At 39.6% G+C, this 22,497-nt stretch overlaps 1 protein-coding gene across 1 annotated transcript; it reads left to right on the forward strand.

Moving 5' to 3' along the window:
• The first annotated feature begins 2,351 nt into the window (after nt 1-2,351).
• On the forward strand, nt 2,352-22,150 carry LOC139135687 (properdin-like). Its single transcript, XM_070703312.1, has 10 exons — nt 2,352-2,571; nt 9,435-9,623; nt 10,634-10,786; nt 11,459-11,629; nt 12,980-13,153; nt 13,425-13,598; nt 17,818-18,000; nt 20,158-20,334; nt 20,965-21,032; nt 21,540-22,150. Exons 1-10 carry the CDS (start codon nt 2,511-2,513, stop codon nt 21,597-21,599), a joined length of 1,410 nt encoding a protein of 469 aa, XP_070559413.1. The 5' UTR covers nt 2,352-2,510; the 3' UTR covers nt 21,600-22,150.
• The last annotated feature ends 347 nt before the right edge of the window (nt 22,151-22,497 follow it).

The raw sequence follows: 22,497 nt of genomic DNA on the forward strand, positions 1-22,497 counted from the left end.
ATCTAGATGTATATAATTCTTTATAAAAATTCAACATTTTATTGTTTATGCTTTTAATATCGTTCAGAGGTGTATCATCTTCCATGGAAAACAACTTATTTATTTCAGATTTTTTTCCATGTGCCCTCTCCAACCTAGGAAGTATTTGTTACTTCTACCCTTTTCTAATCAAGTATCAAGTACATTTATATCAATTATCCAACGTCTATAAATGAACAGATATTGCTAGTTTTATATATGGAAAAAATTATTCACAGTTTTGTCATAGACTACCATGTAGTCAATCAACATTATCGATGAATTATTTATACACACACATGCACTTTTACCTACCACTTCAAGCAAAGTACATTTACATGAATTATCAAACACATATAAATGTAGAGATAAACTGTTAATAGTTTGCCAAACAGACTCTCATGTATCATGATTTGATAGTTTTGGATGAAGCAATATATCAGCCACATTTTGCCTTCCTTTAAGGGGGGGGGGGCTTGAGCGCATTGTGAGTCAAATCAATAGGGGAGGGCATTTGAAAAAATCTGCGAACTTTTTTTGAATCCCCGCAGGTGTCTGTGAATGCAGCCTTATGGATCGACTTCGATAATTACAACTCTCCTTGGATAAGTTGGTTAATGATAAGTCAGCTAGGTAGGCTTTGCGTATTTGCAATGTATGACAGTAACGTTTTGAAAACAATGTCAGGAAGTTGAGTGGGATCGAGTTATATCCAGGAATCACGTGGTGTTCACGCGGGAAATTCCCCAGTAATCCCTAACGCCGTTCAGGATACCATATTATGATTTTCTTGTACGTGAACTCACATCGATAACGTTGAAATAGCGAAACTGTACACAACAACAAACAAGTGTTTGTTACATTTCCTAAAGCAAAATGCGTTTAATTTATTTGCCACGAACGACATTATTCTAGAGTCGCCCGTGATTTTAGTTTCACATGCATACGCACATTCTTTCCCGTCAATGTTCAGTTTTTACGCTAATTAAAATTCAAAGCTCCTGCCAGCTGTGCCGCCCGTCAGGACTCTGCAACTTTTTGTCATGGTGTTCATTGATCCGATTTTGAATTATTACGCTCCGATTATTGTGTGGTATGGTTATTACTTTTAACAGCAAACCTTTACCCAAGGTCATCATCTTAATGTTCACCTGTTCATCTGGACTTCAACCATGACGAAACTTTGCAACTGTTTTATAATTCGAATCTCATCGACCGTAGAATTCATCCATCTCTCTCTCTCTCTCTCTCTCTCTCTCTCTCTCTCTCTCTCTCTCTCTCTCCGATAGCGATGGAGTGTATTTGAGCTTCTCAATATGTATTCACAGATATTGCAGCGGTATGATATTGAAATTGCTAATTGACGGTCATTTTCCTTTGCACGTTGCTTGTACATGACTTCAACTTGAACCATCTGATAAATACCTCATCCTTCCTATTTAGCCAGCCACTTTCATTCACTCATGTAAAGATTTTGATAACTTTATAACAAGCTTGCGGGCTATATTGATATAGCCATTGAGCATTTGATCTGTTCTTAACCAGTTTGTCCTATTTATATTCTTTAATCTTTCATTTCACATCTTGTAAAAATCTGCTAATATAAAGTTGACTCTGATTACGTAATGCCTGCTGCTTGGCCTTTTTTTTTTCGATACCGCAAGAAAGTCACCCTCACTAGAACATTTTTGGGTAAGAAGAAGTGTCCACATTTTTAGTGCAAAAGTGCTCGATGACGTATACAAAAAAGCGCTTAGACACCCTTTTAGACCATTGAACAAATCTCTGACGTTTCTTAGATCCTGTCAGAGGGTTTAAATACTTTCCTTCAAGGTATCCTATCGAGTGATTCGATGTGTTTTGCTGTGAACTCGGTGGCCCCACATAAAGATGGGCTGGCGCTGAACGTGCATTTTTGCTCGACAATTTATCTTGGAGGAATGCCTGGTTCAGTTTCTGTGACATATCGCAATACCTTTCGGTTTGCTAGTGTTACGTTTCGCGACTTTATGTCGACGAGAAACTTGTAATCATGCGTAATGAAAGGTAAGACGGAAAGCTCGTTGCTCGACCACAGAGCGTACCTCTTCAAGCCATGTCATCCGTACGGTGTGAAGCACGGGAAAATAAAGTAAAGGTACATTGTGTACGGGTTTTGATAATTTCTCCTCACCTATTTATCTATCTCTAACCTACATTGGTAACTTTATGCCGCAGTCATTTTTTTCTACGAATTTTCTTTGCGTTGTCCGAACATATATATCCTTATTTCCGTAACTTGAAACTCGGGTTGTCCCTCGCAGTTCCTTCCCGGTGCTTTCCCTCTGACGTGGAATGGTTTATTCTGAGAACCACCGAGCGCTCACATCCCGGCTTCTTTGCATACGGGAAGCAGATACGGCACTGAGCCGTACATTCGCATTCATGTACATGCATTAGAGGTTCAACTCTCCTTTGCGGAGGAGGCTCGCGAACTACGTGCACCGCTCAAAATGACGGGAATAATAACTGTGTTACTATGTATGTCGTCAGCGTTACTAGCTTCGCTTGCAGGTAAAGTACCTTCTTTCATGTTCCTCCAATGTCCTCGTTCATTCTCCCAGGCTAACTCTTTATTTCAACGGCGCTTGTTTTCTTCGGGTTTCTGAAGGACAAAATCGAATCCCCGTGGGAATAAGGCAGGAGTGTAACGAGCTTTATAGACCAACGGTTACTCAAAGGATATTTTTGTAATCTTGATATAGTAACGAGACTATAGTCTAATGATAGTTTCTCTCGACAGACTGCCTAGTATTAATTTTCCCGGGCGGGGGCTCATTTCAGTGTACTGTACTACAGCTACGCATAGTTGTACTTTTGCTTCACGGGAAACACCTTTGATTGCCCTTTGCATTATCACCGGGAAGCGCTGAAAAACACAACTGTTCTGTTGATAACCGATTCTTATTATAACTTATCGTCTGTCGGTGTGCAGACGAAACTGAAAACGGATTGAGATCGCTGAATAAAGAAAATGGACGCCTTTCTCATGCATATCGTTTGTTTTGCGTAGTGGGACGGACTCAGTAATCCTGTTTTTCGAACACGATTGATTTAAGAAGGACTCAGTGTGAAATATTTATTTGAGAGTCTTAAAATCTGTAATCACATTATTATCACATTGGAAGCCGTCCATTGATCCCATACTTTTTGGTGCGTCAGATGCCATCGATCGGGCCAGCCCCTGTCACTCTCACATCGTCCGCATTCGATTTTTGCACTTGCATCTACTCTCCAGCGGCATACCTTATAGACACTTTCACATTTTTTTATTTTTTTCTCAGTTATAGAAGTCTCAAACCCCAATAAAGTATATATTTTCTGAAAGCCCTGATATTGGGAAATCTGACCGCGCACAGTACAGAGTCATCATTTGCATAATAGTCAGGTGACAATCATTTTGCTGAACCTTCTAAAAAGTCAGTTTTTCCTTCCTACAGAGAACATGCTGCAAGGTTTCCTGTTGAAATTTGTGTAATGGCAAGCCTTAGCAATACCCTTCAAATATGTGTCTGCGATTTTTCTCCGAGTCTCCATTCAAACTAATATGGCGCGACAATTACAACTCCTTGAAAAGCACCTTAGTCTAACACCTTCAACAGTGCATTAACAAAAACAAAGGCATGTAAACACGGATTTGAAGGATATTATCAAGGCTTTTTAGTGCACAAATTTCGACCGAAAATCTTGTAGTGCGTTCTCTAAAGGGAGGATAACTCGATTTTTGGAAGGTTCAGCAAAACGCTTGTCACGTGACTATTATGCTAATAATGACTCTGTACTGTGCACTGTCGGATTTCCCAATATCAGGGCTTTCAGAAAATATATACTTTATTGGAGTTTAGGACTTCTATAAATGAGAAAAAAATAAAAATCTGAAAGTGTCTATAAGGTATGTCGCTACCTTTTAAAAGACTCACTTGATGTTTGACTCCAGTGAATTGTCCATTGTCCGACGGTAGTCAAGCCGAAGCAGACTATTTAAATCCTTGTCAGGTTAATAGCGGTACATTTAATTGTGACTGCAGACGTTTTGACGCCCACTCAATGTTTGTTCCATTCGCGATGAGAGAGAGAGAGAGAGAGAGAGAGAGAGAGAGAGAGAGAGAGAGAGAGAGTGTGTTTTCCCCACTGACAGGTACCGTCGCTCATCTGGAATTCTACGACAATTTCAATCATCGAGGCACATTTAATAGGCTTCGTAGAGTGTTTTACAGGTAGACCATGATGAGTTTGATGGCTCAACAATAAAATGTGCAAGCGGAAGGCCCGTCAGAGGGTACAAAAGGCGGTCGGTTACCCCCGACAACGCAACCAGCGATGCGTTCAGTCTGACTCCGGGCTTAAAACCGAAACCCAAGCAAGCCTATTGGAACGGAACAATAGGTTTTTTCTAATTTGGGCTGGATTCTACTTGCCCCAGTCCAATGAGTGATCGAACTTTGCATTTGAGACACAACATACACACACCATCAGCCTCTCAAGGCTGTCATCTTATTACGTCATCATGCAACCTGTAAGAAGCTCTCTAGGGGAAAGTTGAAATTCTTGGCACGAACTGTCGATCGCGCAACCCTAGTTCGTTCTGTTTTAAATAGGCTAAAATGAATATCCTACACAAAACACATACTTAAGAACCCTTTTGGTAGAATACTAGAACTATCCTTACCAGGTATATATGTATAAAAGCACTAAGTTAATGTAGCTCGAGTGTTCCTCTAGACTGCTATTATTGGTACTGTGACAGTTTTCGAAACATTCAAGATCTACAATACGAAGCCAAAGATTTTGAATGTAATCAATATAATGTACAAAACACAAGCACGAGCAGCCACGCAATTTATATTTCCGATTAGTACTATATAGAATTTTTAAAACTCCGTCATCAAACCTTCGGCACCATCTTTTAACATCTAGTAAAACGTAATTACAAAAACTAAGAATTACGAATGCGAACAACTCCCCTGCGTCAACTTTTAGGGCTGCGTTTGGTTGTTGCTCGAGTTCCTGTGACATAATCGGAGTTGTCTCTCGACAGACCTTGGGTACTGCTCTGGACATGTCATGGAACTGTTTGACAGTGAAAATACTTTTGAAGTCCTTCTGACTCCTAATTGCTCGTCTGTCCCTACGTTAAGGTGACTCGTCTTAACTGGACGTCGTCGTAAACTTCCACGCGCCTCTTTACGGCAAGAGCTCCGAGGAGCGGAAGAAAGCTCTGGCTTGCTAGAATGCTTTTCGTGGATGGATCCATCAGATGGTAATTACTCGCCCGCCTTCAAAATTTAGGGACTTTTGACAGGACGGAAGAAGTACTTGCTCGGGGCAAGTTTACTTTATTTTAAATACCGTTGCATAACCATGGACAAAATTATGTCAACATTGTTCTTCCGCTAGGATGTTTCACATACCTGTTTTTTCGGAGTTGAAATAGCATCGTTTTATACTTATAGCTATACTTCGTTCCATTACATATTGAACGTAGGTACTATCGATTTATTCACATAACAATTGCGAGTTTATACAAAGAAGGCGAACACCTGGTGTGATAGCCAATCAAGCTCAGCGACTCTTACTGCACAAACGTTTATTTTATATCGGATAACCCCGACAAAGTAGCAGCTTTCATGCATTTCTGCACTAGAGTCTCTAATCCAACCCCCTAAAAACAGAAAAAATATATGTCAATTGATCGGTGTGGTTTTAGCCAAGTACCTCGAAATTCGCCACCATCATCCTACTATATGACAACCCCGCCTTTCAACAGTTTAGAGAAACCGGAAGTGTATAATTTACAATATTGCGTCATCGTGAATAAATAACGGTTATCTGTCCGCGCACATCGTGTATTCCAGTGCTTCAGCAACCATGAGGACTCCAGCATTAATTTGCTTCATATTTCTGTGTAGTTTCCATACCCGAAGGCGAGATAGCGAGTGCAAATCCATGATACGACAGATGTAATGCAATTAGCAAGATGGTGGCGTATACTTTATCCCATTAGTGATAGAGTCACGGAAGGGTTAATCCAATTTGTCTGTAAAAAAACGTCTTCCTAATCAAGAGAAATTGATAGAAGATTTGCAGGCGAGGATCTATTTTAGAGCCACAATAACTGCAACTTTGGCCACAGATCAGTATTTGTATGCCCAAGTCAATAAATTTCGGACATGAGTTATGTTCAAGTCACTCTCCTCCGGCTTGTCAGTGTTTTGTCATCACTGATCTGCTTATTCTCCATTATGTTGAACATTTTAGGTCTAAAATTGCTTTTTTACCCTGGAAATATGTATCCGAATAGCGATATTTATCAAACTAGTGGATAAACATACAGGAAAATCTCTATAGAGATCCGCAAGTGTTCTAGACTGATGTCAACTCCACAAGTTTTGTTGACAAGGAACATGCGTTTCTTCAGCGTAGGTCAGGAAAGCAGAGATGAATTTCTATTCTGGCGATTCTCAGAGACTCACAATTCCCCTGTTCGTGTTCGGAATGTGATGCATCGCACATCTTCCTAAGAATGCCAGCAGAGCAGACTTTAACGTACTTGTCCCACAAGTTAATACTGCTGTGCTACGACCGTAAGCGGGGACTAGACTGTTCCCTCGAGTAACGCCCTCTAAACCCATGCGTGATTACGGCTATATATTTCGCAGAGTTTTTTTTACATAGACTAACTGCTTTGATGAAATTTAAGCCAGTTTTTAGCAGCAATCAGAATTCCCGTTTAATAACCTGAGCCGATCAAAAAATCCTGACAATGGTCGTAGCTACGTCGATTGCAAACAACTTTCTTCAGAGAGAGAGAGAGAGAGAGAGAGAGAGAGAGAGAGAGAGAGAGAGAGAGAGAGAGAGAGAGAGAGAGAGAGAGAGAGAGGGCAGAAAAGATACAGAGACAGATAGAGATAGAGAGGGGGATATAAAAAGTGAGACAAAAACAGAGAATAAACAGGTGCGCAAGTAAAACGTGACACACCGTCGGAAGCCTTACATCAACTGTGATCTTCAAACCAGCAATGGCGATACTGCTGAACAGAATTATACAATTATTATGCATGGTCGCCAGAAGAAAACAGCAAACTATTAAATCAACGTTTTATGTATATGTCTAAAAGGAGCGATAAGAATGGGAGAGGTCACACGTTCGCTCATTTTAAAGGTCAGCGTCGACGTTTGATTTGAAAACAAGTGTATTCGATGGACAACTAGTATGGAGGGAATGTATGTGGGAGAGTATATTAAGAAAGTTGTAACTAGGCCCATCGTGTTGGCATATCCTGGTTTCGATACGCGTCTGCCTTGGGATTGGCTTAGCCCGACAAATAGGGCACATCAGTGTATGGTAGAGATCAGACGCTGCGTGGCAACCCAGAGGCTGTGAGAGAGTCTAGAAAGAAACAGACTTTTGTCTATGAAGGCTCATCTCGCACTTGTAGAACGAGCTGCAGTATAGTGCTCTAAGGTCTACTTTACACCAGACACGCCCAGACGACCACTTGACTACGTTTCTGACAATGTGAAGTGGGTCTATTCTTCTTTGAAAACTTCTCGATGTCAGTGATGTCTCCGGTTATTGATCACGGTATGTGTTAGCATGGCTGAAATTGCAGTACCAACGAACAATACACCCATGAACTGTAGTGCCATGAATAATGAACCTAGCAATAGAAACAAGCGATCGAAGTTACGGCTGGTTGGTCTCGATCGAGACGTTCACGTGTGAAATAATCAGGTCACGGGTGAGCGAGTATTGATTGATGTCAACATCCGCCAGGTATGGTAACGGATACGTTAAATATCCTCAGTGTTAGCGTCTTTGTGTGTACCCTTCCTGCTCCACCGAAAGGTGTACTTTCAGAAATGTTGAACCGTTGGTCGGAATGTTAAATGTACAAAGTTTAACTATAAGCCAAATACGGGACACTACCAAGAGGAATTTAAATTTACACCTGTTCAAAGATGGATACCCAATCTGACTGTTTTACGGTAAAATGTTCTGAAAATATTATGAAATACTCTTTTATATGAACAAGAAACATTTAAAGTTTCCTCGAGAGAGATTTGAGGCGAATTGAGCGAAAGTTTAAGGGCTCGTACTACCTTAACGGGAACAATTAATTCGGAGTAAAGTGGCAAGTAACCTGGACATCCGATTATCCGATAACTCAGCCTCCGTGTTGCGAAAAAATACGTTTCTAAATTGCAGGATACCTAATGTTGAACAAATATGTGCCGGGGTGTACAGCATCGCGTTGCCAAAAGTGACAATTTACAGATTTCGCTTTACATCGCTTGGAACCCATTTAATATAGATTTTAATCCCGGAGCGTTGAGGGAAATACGATTTTCATTGTCATTGCTATTGCGCTAAACGCTATATTCTTGATAGCCACGCTTTCTGTAATCGCTGGCAAGACTGAATCAACTATTAGAAGTCGCCCTGAAACACCGTAAGTTATAAAAAAGTTATGTCTATGAAACTGATTGACGGCATCTGTCGTCCATTTTGCAGCAATGTCGTCCGTCTCCATAGCCTTTCACCATGGGGTTCGTTGAAACAGCACGCAGTTACTGGTACAGCTACACTCTTTAAGCATGGTTTACTAACACAATAGCGCTGTCAGGCACCTTTCGTATAGATTTTGCACAGCGTTGCACTCTATTCAATTGTAAGACGAGTAATAAAATATCATTTTCTGCAAACTGTAGTGACCTGGTTTCATTTCTTGACGGAAAGCCATATGGCGCTGCTACAGGTACAGTCACTCGTGATCAGTCTATTCCGCTCGGCGTCTAAGCCCCATAGACGTGTGTACATATGCCTGAGAAAAACCCAAGTTGGGTCTTTCTCAGGCATATGTATACACGTCTATGGGGCTTAGACGCCGAGCGGAATAGACTGATCACGAGTGACTGTGCTACAGTCTCCGATGACGACCCATCTCATCACAAAGTCATTATGATACATTATGTGTATGCGTAATTCATATTGGCAGATGCCATTTGCGTCGACTCTCAGTTGCCGACATTAATAATTACAAATCACCGCTCTACGTGGCAATTAACATATTAAAAGTTTCCTCCGTGACGATATGAAAACTCATACATCACGCTTGCAGTACAGCTGATTCCGACAAATAGAATGAGGAGACTGTTATGTGGAGACTCAGACACGCCCAACAAATGTCTTGCTCGAAAATTCCACAGTATACCAACCTGTAGGTTGATAGCTTTGAATTGTCCGAAAGAAGCATTTTGAACGTTAGTTGATGTATACCAACCATAGTCTCGCTCGCTAAATTATGAAACCGAATATTTATACATTGACAATGTACTCATTATTCTTGTTTTGTTTTGCCTGTTTTTGTCCGAAGGGGCTGACCACTGTTTCGAGAAGTATCTTCCTCAGAAAGGGCGCTGTCGAAAGCCAATAGAGGACAACTTCGTGGATGGCGTTGACTGTTGTCGACGGGGCGGTAAAGGATGGGGGACGAATTTCCGAGGACGCAACTGCATCAGTTGCCGGCAAATAATGGAAGAACAGCCAGAAGAGGATGACGATCGTAGGTTTGATTTTGACATTTGAAGTGGTGTTATTGACATTTGATGTTTCTTGGTTATTGTTTGTATCATGTGAGTACGCAATGGATGTGATTAGTAGTTGATTGTCATAATATATCGACTTCAAACCCTACCTTGCAGGCAAGTGACGTAAATACCTTGATTGCGTCATTCTTCTAGATATATGTCATCAAGGTATTTATGTAGCACGTCGTTGCTTGGAGGAGAGCATAGGTCAAGGAACCGATGATGACAAAGAGCAGTTGGCTCAGAAAAGAGCGGATCAATTTAGCGCCCCCTTTTGGTAGAACCTGGTTGTACCAAGACTATTTTCATCAGGTTTTTCTATAGCGAAATCGCTATTGACTTGGCGTTTTTGTAACATGTAAAGAAACAAAAAGGTATAAAGGCAACCATGAAATCAAATAATGTCGATTTTCCAAATGATGAATGTCAAGTGCAACCACGTATTATAATATACATCAAGGTCGATACTAGAACCGTCTACTCGAAGGTGTTTATACATGTAGGGTAGGCTGCAGCTAGCCTTTCTCAGGCAATTTTCAGTATTGTCATAAGTAACAGTAAGCCCTATTGGCTGTAACTTTTAAAGAATTTTCCAGGATTTCGGCTCAATTTGAAAAGTAAAGTTTCTGGTGCTACCCACGTTGAAAATCTATTCCTAGAGTCGTAGGTGTTTCCTGAACCCATATCCGGTTAATCATCACCGAAGAACTACCGGCCTTTCCACGGCAACTACTGGCAGCAATTTTAATACTTTTAGTTAGGTGGATTCTTGCGTACCGTAAAGCGTATCGAAGCTTTGTCTTGCGACTGTGCAAACACTTTCCGTTTCGTACGGTAAAATGGAAACATATCTAGCTTACAACTGTTTTCCATAACAGGGTAAAGGGTAGACGATGACAAGTGCATGTAAAGTACCTGTGTTACCTGTGAAAGTCGGTTTATATTGGTTTCAAGTTACTTTCATGACCGCTATGTTCTCCTTCAGCATGGAATCCGTGGAGCGAGTGGGGTGAGTGTAGCAAGACTTGTGAGGAAGGTTACAGCCGGAGAGAACGCACGTGTAAAGATGGTCACGACTGCCGAGGGCGTGGAAACTCCCAGCAAGTCATCCCTTGCGTCATGCAAGATATCTGTCCAGGTAGGTCTAAAGTCAACCTGTCACAAGATGTGATAGGGGCGAAGAACAGCTGCACGCAGCTCTCTCGCAAGGTTGACTGTGTTCACGGTCTGTTGGTGCGTAAATCCTAGAAAACAAACGGTATTGTATCTTGAAGTTCCGACTTGTAAGAGTCTGCCAAATAAAGATGAAGTCAGAATGTACGAAGGAAATCTAAAGGGATCGATCATTATATGTCTCGAGGGGTGGTCAAAAATGGTTAAAACACTTGAGGGCAAAATATTGCCGAAACGTTTATGACACTTTGCTGAATAAATTCGCTTAAATAAATTAATTGAGCTCTGAAAAATGTGGTGTGATGTGAAGTTAATATGAAAACTTGAACGGCCCCGAAGAATGTGTCAAACTTTGAAGGCAAAAAAGATGCACATTCTTGATCTGGCCACCCTATCCAAAGATATAATGGCCCATTCTTAACTTCAAATGTTGTTTTTGCCCTTAAACACGAGACATGTCGTCGGCGCCATGGTTGGATGCACGATTTCGACCCGTTTGTATGTGCAAATGAGGCGAAACTTTCAACACATGGCTGGAAAAATCTGAATAACCTGATGATAGAAAGAAAACGATATTTATTACTTTGTTCGTGTAAGATGCTGAGTGATTTTTTCCCTTCCCCCTTAACATTTGCAGTCAATGGTGAATGGAGCGATTGGGGTCTCTGGTCATCCTGTTCGGTCACCTGTGGCTTTGGGAGGGAAAACAGACAGCGTTTTTGTAATAACCCTCCTCCCCAGCACGGAGGACGTGACTGCCAAGGGAATAAGATCCAATCACGTGACTGTGACATGGGAAACTGTCCAAGTAAGTACAATTTTATGTGACAAGCTTACCAACGCAACAAACGAAAGGCGTAGGAATCGAATTAAACGCACAGTCATACATATGAAAATCATTTGAGGTGACATAGGCCCTAAACGTTTTTTTCTCTGCTGTCAAGCATCTTATTAAAGTTACAGTCGAGAAAAAAGTTTGTTCTAGTCCCTTATATTTGATATGATTATGAGCGATGCGATGGTGTGGCTTCTCATTTTATTCGCGTTCATCTCTCACCACTTTTGTATAAGACTGTTGTTGCCATAGTAACTGGTTTGCTTTATATGTTTTTCAACTGACTGCAAAATAGTTTCGTTTATTATTTAGTCTGAGGAGATTTTGTTAGTCGTTTTGTTGGGAATGATGAAGAATTTGAGGACTATTCTTATGAATGAAGAAAAACGACATGACGCGCATATGTCTCGAATGATGTTCGATGACCGTCAACAAATCATTTTTTACGTCAAAATAATGCTTCTTGTTCGCATCAAGATGTTATCAAAAGAATCTCAATGGAATGTACGAACACGCAAATAAATCTACCGCGAAGGGATGAACAAAACTGCTGACCACTTTTCGCATTTGAAAACAAGAGAATGCAGATGGTTTTTGCATTGGACATTTGAAAACAAAACATGCCATCACAAATAATAAATTAGACTGGTTGTGGGACAGATTAGGTTACTGAGCGAGAGTGTGCATGCAAGTCTATTGAAGCCATACGGATCTTATTCACCCTGTCTATGAATGCAATTTTGAAGCGATCGATATCGCGACTAGAGTTGATTTTTAATCGGAAACGATTTGGAAGGTGAGGAATTATTACGACAGGTAAACAATGGAAATTGCAAGTGTAAAAATCATCATAGTACATCATAAAAAACGCGTCATCTAGCACGACGTGTGTATCATGTGCATTAATGTATGAGCTAATTGTCCAAATAATGAGAATGCTATAATTTATATCCTTTCCGGATAATCAAGACAACTGTTGGGAATCACGTGTATGGTGAAGCTCCGTCTATCAACTCATTTCCAAATTACTGATTGAGCTCGTATTTAATTAGGCGTGTCTTTTTTATTAGATACTAATGATTATCCATACTGTAATGTATATATTGACCTGTGGTGTTACTAGTAATAAAGGTCAGAGTTGATTTGGTTACTCATCGCCACAACACGCATCAGTTGTCTTTGGCCATTCTGTCTCTCCCTACCCGAACCATGGCGACCCTTAAAAAATACCCGAACCTATCCCAAAGTGTGTTCCCCATAACAATTTCAAGAAAAAAAGTATTTGCCGACGCTACTAGTCATTCTGTTCAAATTAACTTGCAGTCGATGGCAATTGGGGTCAGTGGTCGGAGTACACGGCGTGTTCTAAGACCTGCGGCAGCGATGGAACTCGGAGGCGTATCAGAGAGTGTGACCAGCCTCCGCCAATGTTTGGCGGCAAGCAGTGTAGAGGTCAAAGTCAACAGATACAGATCTGCGAATTAGATCCGTGCCCAGGTCAGTTATTCGGTGATATTGAAGAGAAAGCAATTTTAGAATGGCATGTTTTACAAATTTTTTTATGGTCTTTTTTGAGCGGAGACAGATGCACTTAGCACACAAACAACAAGTACAGTGATCAACGAAGGACTAATACGTTACCGTTGACATCTCCAACTCTTCCTAACTCTCAACTTTGTCGGCGTTCATCAGTACTCCTCGCCCCTTCCAAATGTGCGCATGAAATTACCAGTTATAACAACCATCGTTGTGTTTTGATAACAATCAGTTCATGGTTCCTGGAGTGGATGGAGTCCATGGTCCCAGTGTTCAGCGACTTGCGACAAAGGACGCACCAGCAGACGGCGAACATGCACAAACCCGGAGCCTCAGTTCGGCGGCCGTGACTGCGAGGGGTTCGCAAAACAAGTAAAAAGGTGCAATGCTCCAAGGAGATGCCCAGGTAAGTAACGAACTTGATATGAAAATGAAACATTGTGAACTTAGAAACATGGTGTTGTCTACAGGTTCTTCAAGATAGCCAGCGTAACATGGTTTGAAAGAATAAATAATTTTAAAACTATTCTAAGAAATTGATGAAAAATTCAAGAGCTAAGATCAAGAAAGTATGTTTTGACAGGCTGTAGCTTATACTATTTTTTTATCTCTTTAAATACTGCTTTCCTCGCTTAAGTATGTTGAAATACATGAAAGTATTCGCCTTGACAACACCACACCTCGTGTGTAACATACAATATTTGTGTTGACAAGTGAATTCTGGGCCGGACTTAAATCCATGTTTTAAACAACACACATAGAGATTGTGTTCAGTCACAAGTTGAACACTGTGGTGTATTGGCATAAAATTAGAGAGGTAGGCCTATGGGAAACTGTTTATTTACCAAAAAAAAAGAAAAAAATAACAAAAACAAAAACAAACTTGAAATATAACAAAAGTTACTATTGGAGAGGATGGAGAAACTGATGTACAAACAACAACAACAAAACTTGAAAATATATCAAAAGTTACAGCGTTTCGCAAATAGGAGATCAAACCTTTTCTCTCAATTGAAATCCAATCGTTCTGTTTACTTTTTTAAAAATATAATAACAGCCGTAGATTATATTTCGCGTTTAGATTAGTATAAGATAAATTGAAGGTTTTCTGTGAAAAAAAAACACAGTGCAGTATCCTGAAAGTAGTAAAAAGAGCAGAAGCTGATGCTATCACCACCGGAGGGCTTGTGCTATCACGGTGTTGTACAGGAAGCGAACTCAAATGACATTCAGATTTGCGGGTGTCGTTGCTCATATCTCTATACAAGCAATGTAAAGGACTATCTGAAGGTCTTGATTGATTTAAAAGATACAGAGATGGTGAAACGAGGGAAAGAAGCGAATTTACCCCTAAAGACGGATGACATCTTACGTGATTGATATTATTTAGAAGCAACTTTCCCCTTCCTCTTTTGTTATCTTATTTGCGGACAACGTCGCATGTCATCGATTTTATCTGGTTTCCTGGGATAGAACAGCATAATATGCACCTTGCACCCCTCCCTCCCCCTCTCTCTATCCCTCCTCCCTCCCCTCTCTCTCTCTCTCACACACACACACACACACACACACACACAAATCATTTTTATTGTAAAATGCATACATAAAGGTCAGTTTAAATCGTTGTAGATTCTAAACGCTGAATATTTAGACATGTATGAACCCCATCACCGCATAATTGTTATGGAGTATCCTTCCACGTGTCAATAAAAAAGATGAGTTTAACATCACCGATGCCCTTGTTTACCCATCAGTGGATTATAACATTAACGTTAGACGATATAATCGAAAGTATTGTCCACATTATCCATGCTGTAAGTCTCGGGAGGTTACATGTCTGACACAACAGTACGTAATACACGATACATAATACATGATACAATATTATAGTAAAATGTTACACATGCTATGCAATATCAAATATCGGAATACAAAGATCACATGAGGGTTGTAAACGGTCTTCTAAAGGTAGCTATTTGACATGTTTATTTAGTGGAGGGACTGCACACACACTATCCTATAACATGTAACTTGTTGAGTCGAGTAACAGAAGAGGGGATTTTCGATCTGTTGTTTCTCCAACATAGAATGACATAGCTCCCTTCTTCCTCAAATTTATAGATTGTAAATTATTCTATGGTAAATCTACTTCCAATATCGTGTCTTCATTTACCTTTGCACATCGTCGTAACATTTGCTGCTTTGTCGTGAGCACATAATGTGTATTGAGCCCATGCCCACGGTTTGTAGGTTGAACTCCCACCATACACCAAAGCAAGGGGAAAGGTGTGCATTATACAATCGTTTTCTTTTGCAAACAGCCAGGTCCTGAGATGTGTGTCTCAGACAATGACGGGATGCGTGCAAATCATTTCAATCTAGCATGATCCGATGTAATCTCCACTTTGACATTATGCTAAACTGTGATAAGAAAACAGGATACGAAAACAGGGTACTCTGAACCACGGTATGACTGTGTAGGATGTATGTTCTCCCTCTCTTGCAGTACCTGGATTTCCTCTTGACGTCCTGTACAATGAGTGTAGATTAACAGATAACAGACATGGGAAAAGTTACTGCTTGATGGTTCTTTATGCCATTGAGCATCTCAAAATCAACTGCAAACTGAGATAACGTCGCCACGCGTAATACTAGTACATGTATTAGTGTTCAATGTAGCTATACTGTGTGCAACGGCAAACCTACAGTTTAATTGCGGTTTCTAACAGGAATTAAGTGATCAGGAGTATATCACAGATAGCTATCATAAAATAATTTTTCTTGATTTTTGCTAAGCGTCTGTAAGTGAGGTTAAAAGGACATTTCGCTCACCATTGTTCTGACCGATATAAGACTTCTAAATTGACACAAAGTTGACAAAAATCGTTCCTTGTTCCAAAATATTGACTGTCTTTCAAAAGTCACCGTATCACACACACACACACACACACACACACACACACACACACACACACACACACACACACACACACACACACACACACACACACATATATATATATATATATATATATATATATATATATATATATATATATATATATATATCAATTATGTTTGGTACCTATTACTCGAGTTTCACGCATACACGCGATCGTCAGATAGGTAGATTTTCTTGTATGTATATGTAATTCAACGCTGTCTGTTTCTTGTTTTCTTTGCCGGCTTGTCAACACGTAGAATTACATGACTCAACCCACCCTACAGTAAGAGTGTGAAAACCAACGTCGGAAAGGAATTCTTCCGTCTCCTTGAGAAACATTTCCCGAACGATTGTAAATTACTTAAAGTTCTTAACAGAAATACAGTCAAATTAAGCTACAGCTGCATGCAGAACATGGACAGTATTATGAAATCACACAACAAACGGGTCACCCAACGCAATGATAAAAAACTCACTGATGAATGTATAAATGCCGTATCAAGACCAATTGCCCACTCCAGGGGGCTTGCCAGTCTAAATCCATAATCTATAAAGCTACTGTTACAAGCGATGCCAATGAGGCGAAACATTACATCGGTCTAACTGACAACACATTTAAAAAACACGCTACGCAAATCATGTCCAATCTTTCCGAAGCAAGGCATACGCCAACAGCACAGAGTTATCAAAGTATGTATGTCACTTGAAATCTCAGGACAAACCATTTAATATATCATGGTCAATCCAGCGAAAAGAAGTAGTCACTCAAATGTGTCTAAGAAATGCAACCTTTGTCTTACAGAGAAGCTATTCATAATCAGTGCAGATAAGTCCAACCTTTTCAACAAGCGTTCCGAGTTGGTCTCCAAGTACCGACACGAAAACAAATTTTACTTGTCAAATTTCAATTCAACCCTCCACAACAAATGGTTTGACCGAACCTGATACTTATATGTAAGCACCTGGAGCAAATTTCATACAATAAAATCTAACTATCTGACGATCGCGTGTATGCGTGAAACTCGAGTAATAGGTACCAAACATACTTGATGTGCTCTCATATTTATTGTAATATTCCTCTGCGTCCCTGCATCGAGCACTTTACCCCTCTGAGAAGATGCAAGTTTATATATATATATATATATATATATATATATATATATATATATATATATATATATATATATATATAATATATATATATTATATATAATATATATATATATATATATATAATATATATATAATATATAACCCATACAATTCAGAAGTCTATGCAAACATACCTGGTTTGGAGAGAGAGAGAGAGAGAGAGAGAGAGAGAGAGAGAGAGAGAGAGAGAGAGAGAGAGAGAGAGAGAGAGAGAGAGAGAGAGAGAGAGAGTACCTTATAGAACGAAAACAAGCCAAAGGGGATTAAACGGTATCAAATGGTGCAACTACCGTCCCCTCAACATTCAGCAGTCACCACATCAGTCATTGACACACTGTCACACCAGTGAAATATATCCGTATAATGCCTTTTATAGAATTCGAAGTATGTTTCAGGGTTCTTTCGTTTTTTTTTAATTTCAACTCATTCGTGAAAGAGACGAAACTGAACAAAGAGGGATGCGGTGTTTTCTCTCGTTAAAGAGTCAGCCATCTATTGACCACTTTCTCGTGAATGTTGGTTTTTACAGTGCATGGAGGTTGGTCGGAATGGAGCAAATGGGGGCCCTGTTCAGCTACTCCATGTACCGGTGAACAAGGATACCGCATTCGATCTCACTCGTGCACCAACCCTGTACCTAAATTTGGCGGCAGATACTGTACGGGCAACATCATTGACACGGACGAGTGTGTCAATAACGTAGGATGTCCAGGTGAGAAAAGACATTTCATGTTACTCCTCACGGAAATATGGTCGATCATACTCATACGTATTTTGAAAAAGCTATCGGCATGCTGGTTGAACATTTCCTACCGAGCCACCAAGGTAAGAAAACGCCTGTGATATCGGGTTTCTGGAAAGAACATCGAGATTGTGTACCCACTCAACAACCCTAACTCTAACAGGTGGTTTAAGATTTGAAATAATCAATGTGTCTCAGATATACGAACACATATACACGCTGTAGTCCGTTGCGATCATTAGCTTATTCGCAACGGCGAAAGCTTGAAACTACAGCAACGAAAAGCTAAATTACTGCACAGTCCCTGCTTCATAGTCGCCGAGAGACTGTGTTTGTTTCCTCGAAACTTGTGTGAACTCATGCAGAGTACGCTCTTCTTCCTCGATGACACCAGTTATCTTTTCAGAGAGGAAAGTACTCACTAAAATGGCGCAGAACGATATATTTTATACTATGTCATGATCATACCTCTTTATAGAGAACCCAACCTAATAAAAGACACGTAATGTTGAAATGTTTATTTGAACCCGCTCGTGGTAATATTTAAAGCATGTTGTATCTGCAATGGAGGACACACACACATACATTACAGTTTTTCCAGACTTATTAAAAATGCACGCGTTGTTCCTCTTTATAAAGGCAATGGTAGTTTAACAGAAATGTCCAATTACAGACCTATTTCTATTTTACCAGCTATTTATAAGTAATTGAAAGTCATGTTCACTGTACTTTGTATAAATTTTTGTCTGATAAAGGTGTCCTTCACGATACTCAGTCTGGTTTTCGAAAGAACCACTCTTGTCAAACTGCATTGATACGTATTTGTGATGAGTTACTTGAAAACATTGATGGTGGTCGGCTTTCAGGTGTTTTGTTTTTGGACCTCTCTAAAGCATTCGATCTTGTTAATCACGATGTACTACTTAGGAAATTGTCTCTTTATGGATTGCATGGAAATGAGTTAAAATGGTTTGAATCTTTCCTCTCAGATCGTTCTCAAGTTGTTTGTCACATGAGTAAGATCTCTGACGTTGAAAAAGTTACTGTTGGTGTGCCTCAGGGATCAATATTAGGTCCACTGCTTTTTACCATTTTCATTAATGATTTGCCACTGACTTTGTGTAATTCTAACCTAGACATGTATGCTGACGACCAGACTCTCCTTACATCTGGCATTTCAGTTGCCGATGTTAATCAGTCGCTCCAAAACGACGCCACTTCAGTGAACGATTGGGTAATTAACAATGGCATGGTCATCAATGAAGGCAAATCGAAAGCCATGTTGGTTGGGTCTCGCCAAAAATTAAAATGTGCAGACACTATGGGTGATAGACTTGATATTGCCATTAATGAGTGTAATATCTCTTGTGTTTCATTTGAGAAGATTTTAGGTGTTACATTGGACAATGTTATTGCTTGGGACAAACATATTGACGATTTATGTCTCACTCTGAGTAAGAGAGTAGGTTTACTTCGAAGATTATTCAAATTCATTCCATGTCATCTTAGAAAAGTTCTGTATTACGGTTTAATTCAGTCAGCTATTGATTACTGTTGTGTAGTTTGGGGAAATACAATTTAAAAAATATCGAGAAAGTGTATAAGTTACAGAAAAGAGCACTGAGAGTTCTTCTCAATGTTGATTCACTCTTTGAAGCAACCTATGTTTTTTTCCGTTAAACAACGCATCTTTTATTTTACATGTGTTTTAGCCTATAAATGTCTTCTGAATACTGCACCAACATATCTCTCTGAGAAATTTGTGCCATTAAATGATGTTCATGGTTACCAGACATGCTCTGCTTCAACTCATAAATTGCTACTCCCTCAATTCCGTACACAAACAGGCCAGAGGACGTTTCTATGCGTGCCTCAAGTTTCTGGAACTCACTTCCTGATGATATTCGGTGCAGCTACAATGTTGAAATTTTTAAAGCTCGGCTGAAATGTTTTACTATGGATAATATTGACAAATAGAACTTTTGTTTTTGCTTTTTGCTTTGTTGGTTTTTAAATATTTTATATATATTTTTTACATTATGTACATATGTGTATAACTATGTATATATTGTATTATCTATGTGTACGTATGTATTTTCATACATTTCTGACTTCTGCCTATTACAGTTGATGGTCAATGGAGTGAGTGGAAACCATGGGGACCATGTTCACACACATGTGGCCGTGGGAGTTTTCAACAGAGGCTGCGCAGCTGTGACAATCCACCACCTCAAAACGGCGGTAGAAAATGTGTTGGCAAACCGTATCAGGCGAAAACGTGTGTAAACCTACCAGCTTGTCCAGGTAATATTACAAAGTCTTATAAAATACCCTTTCTTTTCCACAGTTTCATTATAATTCCCTGCAAGCAAAATATCACTGTACGTGACCTTTCGGTAAAAATTGCCCTTGTGGCCTAGACTACATTAAAGTTGTCTTTGTCTGGCTGTCGTGCATAGATATGAAGTTACAAGGCGCAAATCTACATATTCAGTCTGTATTCTGATACACAATTTTACCTATACAACTTTACCAATACTTGAAGTTGTACACGAACTCGTTCAGGCTGTTTAAACAAGATGGACGCCGCATATTTCGGCTTGATTCGGCAGAAGAATAAGAAACTGTTTTTATATTTCACATACTGAAAGAATATATTGCACAATGGAACTGTGGAGGAAAATGATTTTTTGCATACAAAACCACCCGTAAATGGGAAGTCAACCTGCACAGAGAAAATAAAAAATAACCCTGGCGAGCAAAGCTTGATATAAATAGTCAGAAAATTTGAAAAATAACGGTTTCTGTGATTGAGATTTTTATATTTGCCGCTTTAACTTTATTCCACTACGATCATAGTTTTGGATCCTGTAATAGAATCGTTATGTAAATTCGTTGCATTATGATGTTCACTGTAACAATTATCTTTAACAGGCGGTGGTGATGATATCGATGTTCCTTATCCAGATTTAGATGATAGCTCTGGTTCGGGCGATGGGATGGTAAGATATCATATTCTTTACTCTGAAAGAATGTGACGCGACAGGTTTTGAATTTGCTACATCCTTGTCGTTGAGGGCGAGGTATCGGTGGTAACGGTCGTGGATAACGATTTGCCACTGGTATCCCCCTGCCAGGATGCACCTTTAAGGTAGTTCGCCTCAAAAATGAAAGACTTACATGTAAACTTTTCCTCAAGCAAACTTTCCACCATTATCTTTCAAACTAAAGAATAAAAATTGGGGGTCACTGTCATAATTTTCGTACTGGAGAAATAAATCGATTGTAGACTTATACGCTATCAAAGTTATATTTGTGAAAAAAATCGGTAATTTCCCTGCCAATTTCTCCTGCAAGACAAACTGTGCAAGAGTTACAAGACTTAAAAATAGACACTACATACATTTCGAAAACCGCCCGCACTCGACAGAAGTGCCTTACTGAAATAGAGTGACAAAGTTCACCACAGCATGTCGCAATCTTACAATATGTTTGTTACGCTCTTGTAGGATGACGGCGAATCAGGCGATGACGAAGAATACAGTGGAGAGAGTGGAAGCGGCGAATGAGCAAGCCGAAATTGTGAACTTATAGAAAGGGGGATTTTGTATTCATGAAGCCAAAGTTGTGACTAGCTCGAGGCTTCTTTCATGAACATGTTATTTTCTTTTCAACTTGAAGCAATATCATTTTACGGGGAGAGGGTCGTTTCGTGTATCTGCAAACCATATCTTCGTCTCAGGATGTACATTTAAGTTTTAGTGTATGGCTGTCTGGTTTCTGTCTCTATTAAGATATAGTTCAAGGTAAATGTACTTAACTCTGCTTGTGTATTTTGAAATATACGATATATAGGACATATTATTTTCCGCACTATATGACTGTATATCTTAATGAATGTATAGACGTACTTGGCCGTGACACATTTATGCACGTGGCGTTTTTGTTCACTCTTTTATTTACTGCCAAATCACAATTTCCACGGTCTCGATACGTACAATATTTTCAAAATATGAACATTTTAAGTGAATTAAAAAACTGAGGTTATTTTACACTTTCTTAGAAAGAAAATTCCTGTTTTTCGTTGATTTTAATAAATAAAGCGCATTACTTACATATATCTTCGGAAATTAGGCCTTTTGATTGACTGTTAAGGGATACATAATGACATCCCTGAACACACACATCACACAGGCTTTTGTTTTTCCAATTTCGAAGTTCAGCCGACGACTCATCTTAATGCGGGCAAACAGTCTTTCACACCTTCGCAAATCTCATGTCCGTAAGGTTGCGAGGCAAGGGCTTCCTTTGCTCAGAACGTACACCCAAGCGCGCAGCGCACGAGAGAACATTGTAATGGCTAAATGTTTGATTGCAGCATTTATCCATCAGCACGTCCAGAGCTAATCACGCACTCCTTTATCAGAAAACGTAATTTAATTCCATCAAAGCAAACTATATAACAAA

This window comes from Ptychodera flava, chromosome 6, assembly GCF_041260155.1.
Source record: "Ptychodera flava strain L36383 chromosome 6, AS_Pfla_20210202, whole genome shotgun sequence".
NCBI lineage: Eukaryota > Metazoa > Hemichordata > Enteropneusta > Ptychoderidae > Ptychodera > Ptychodera flava.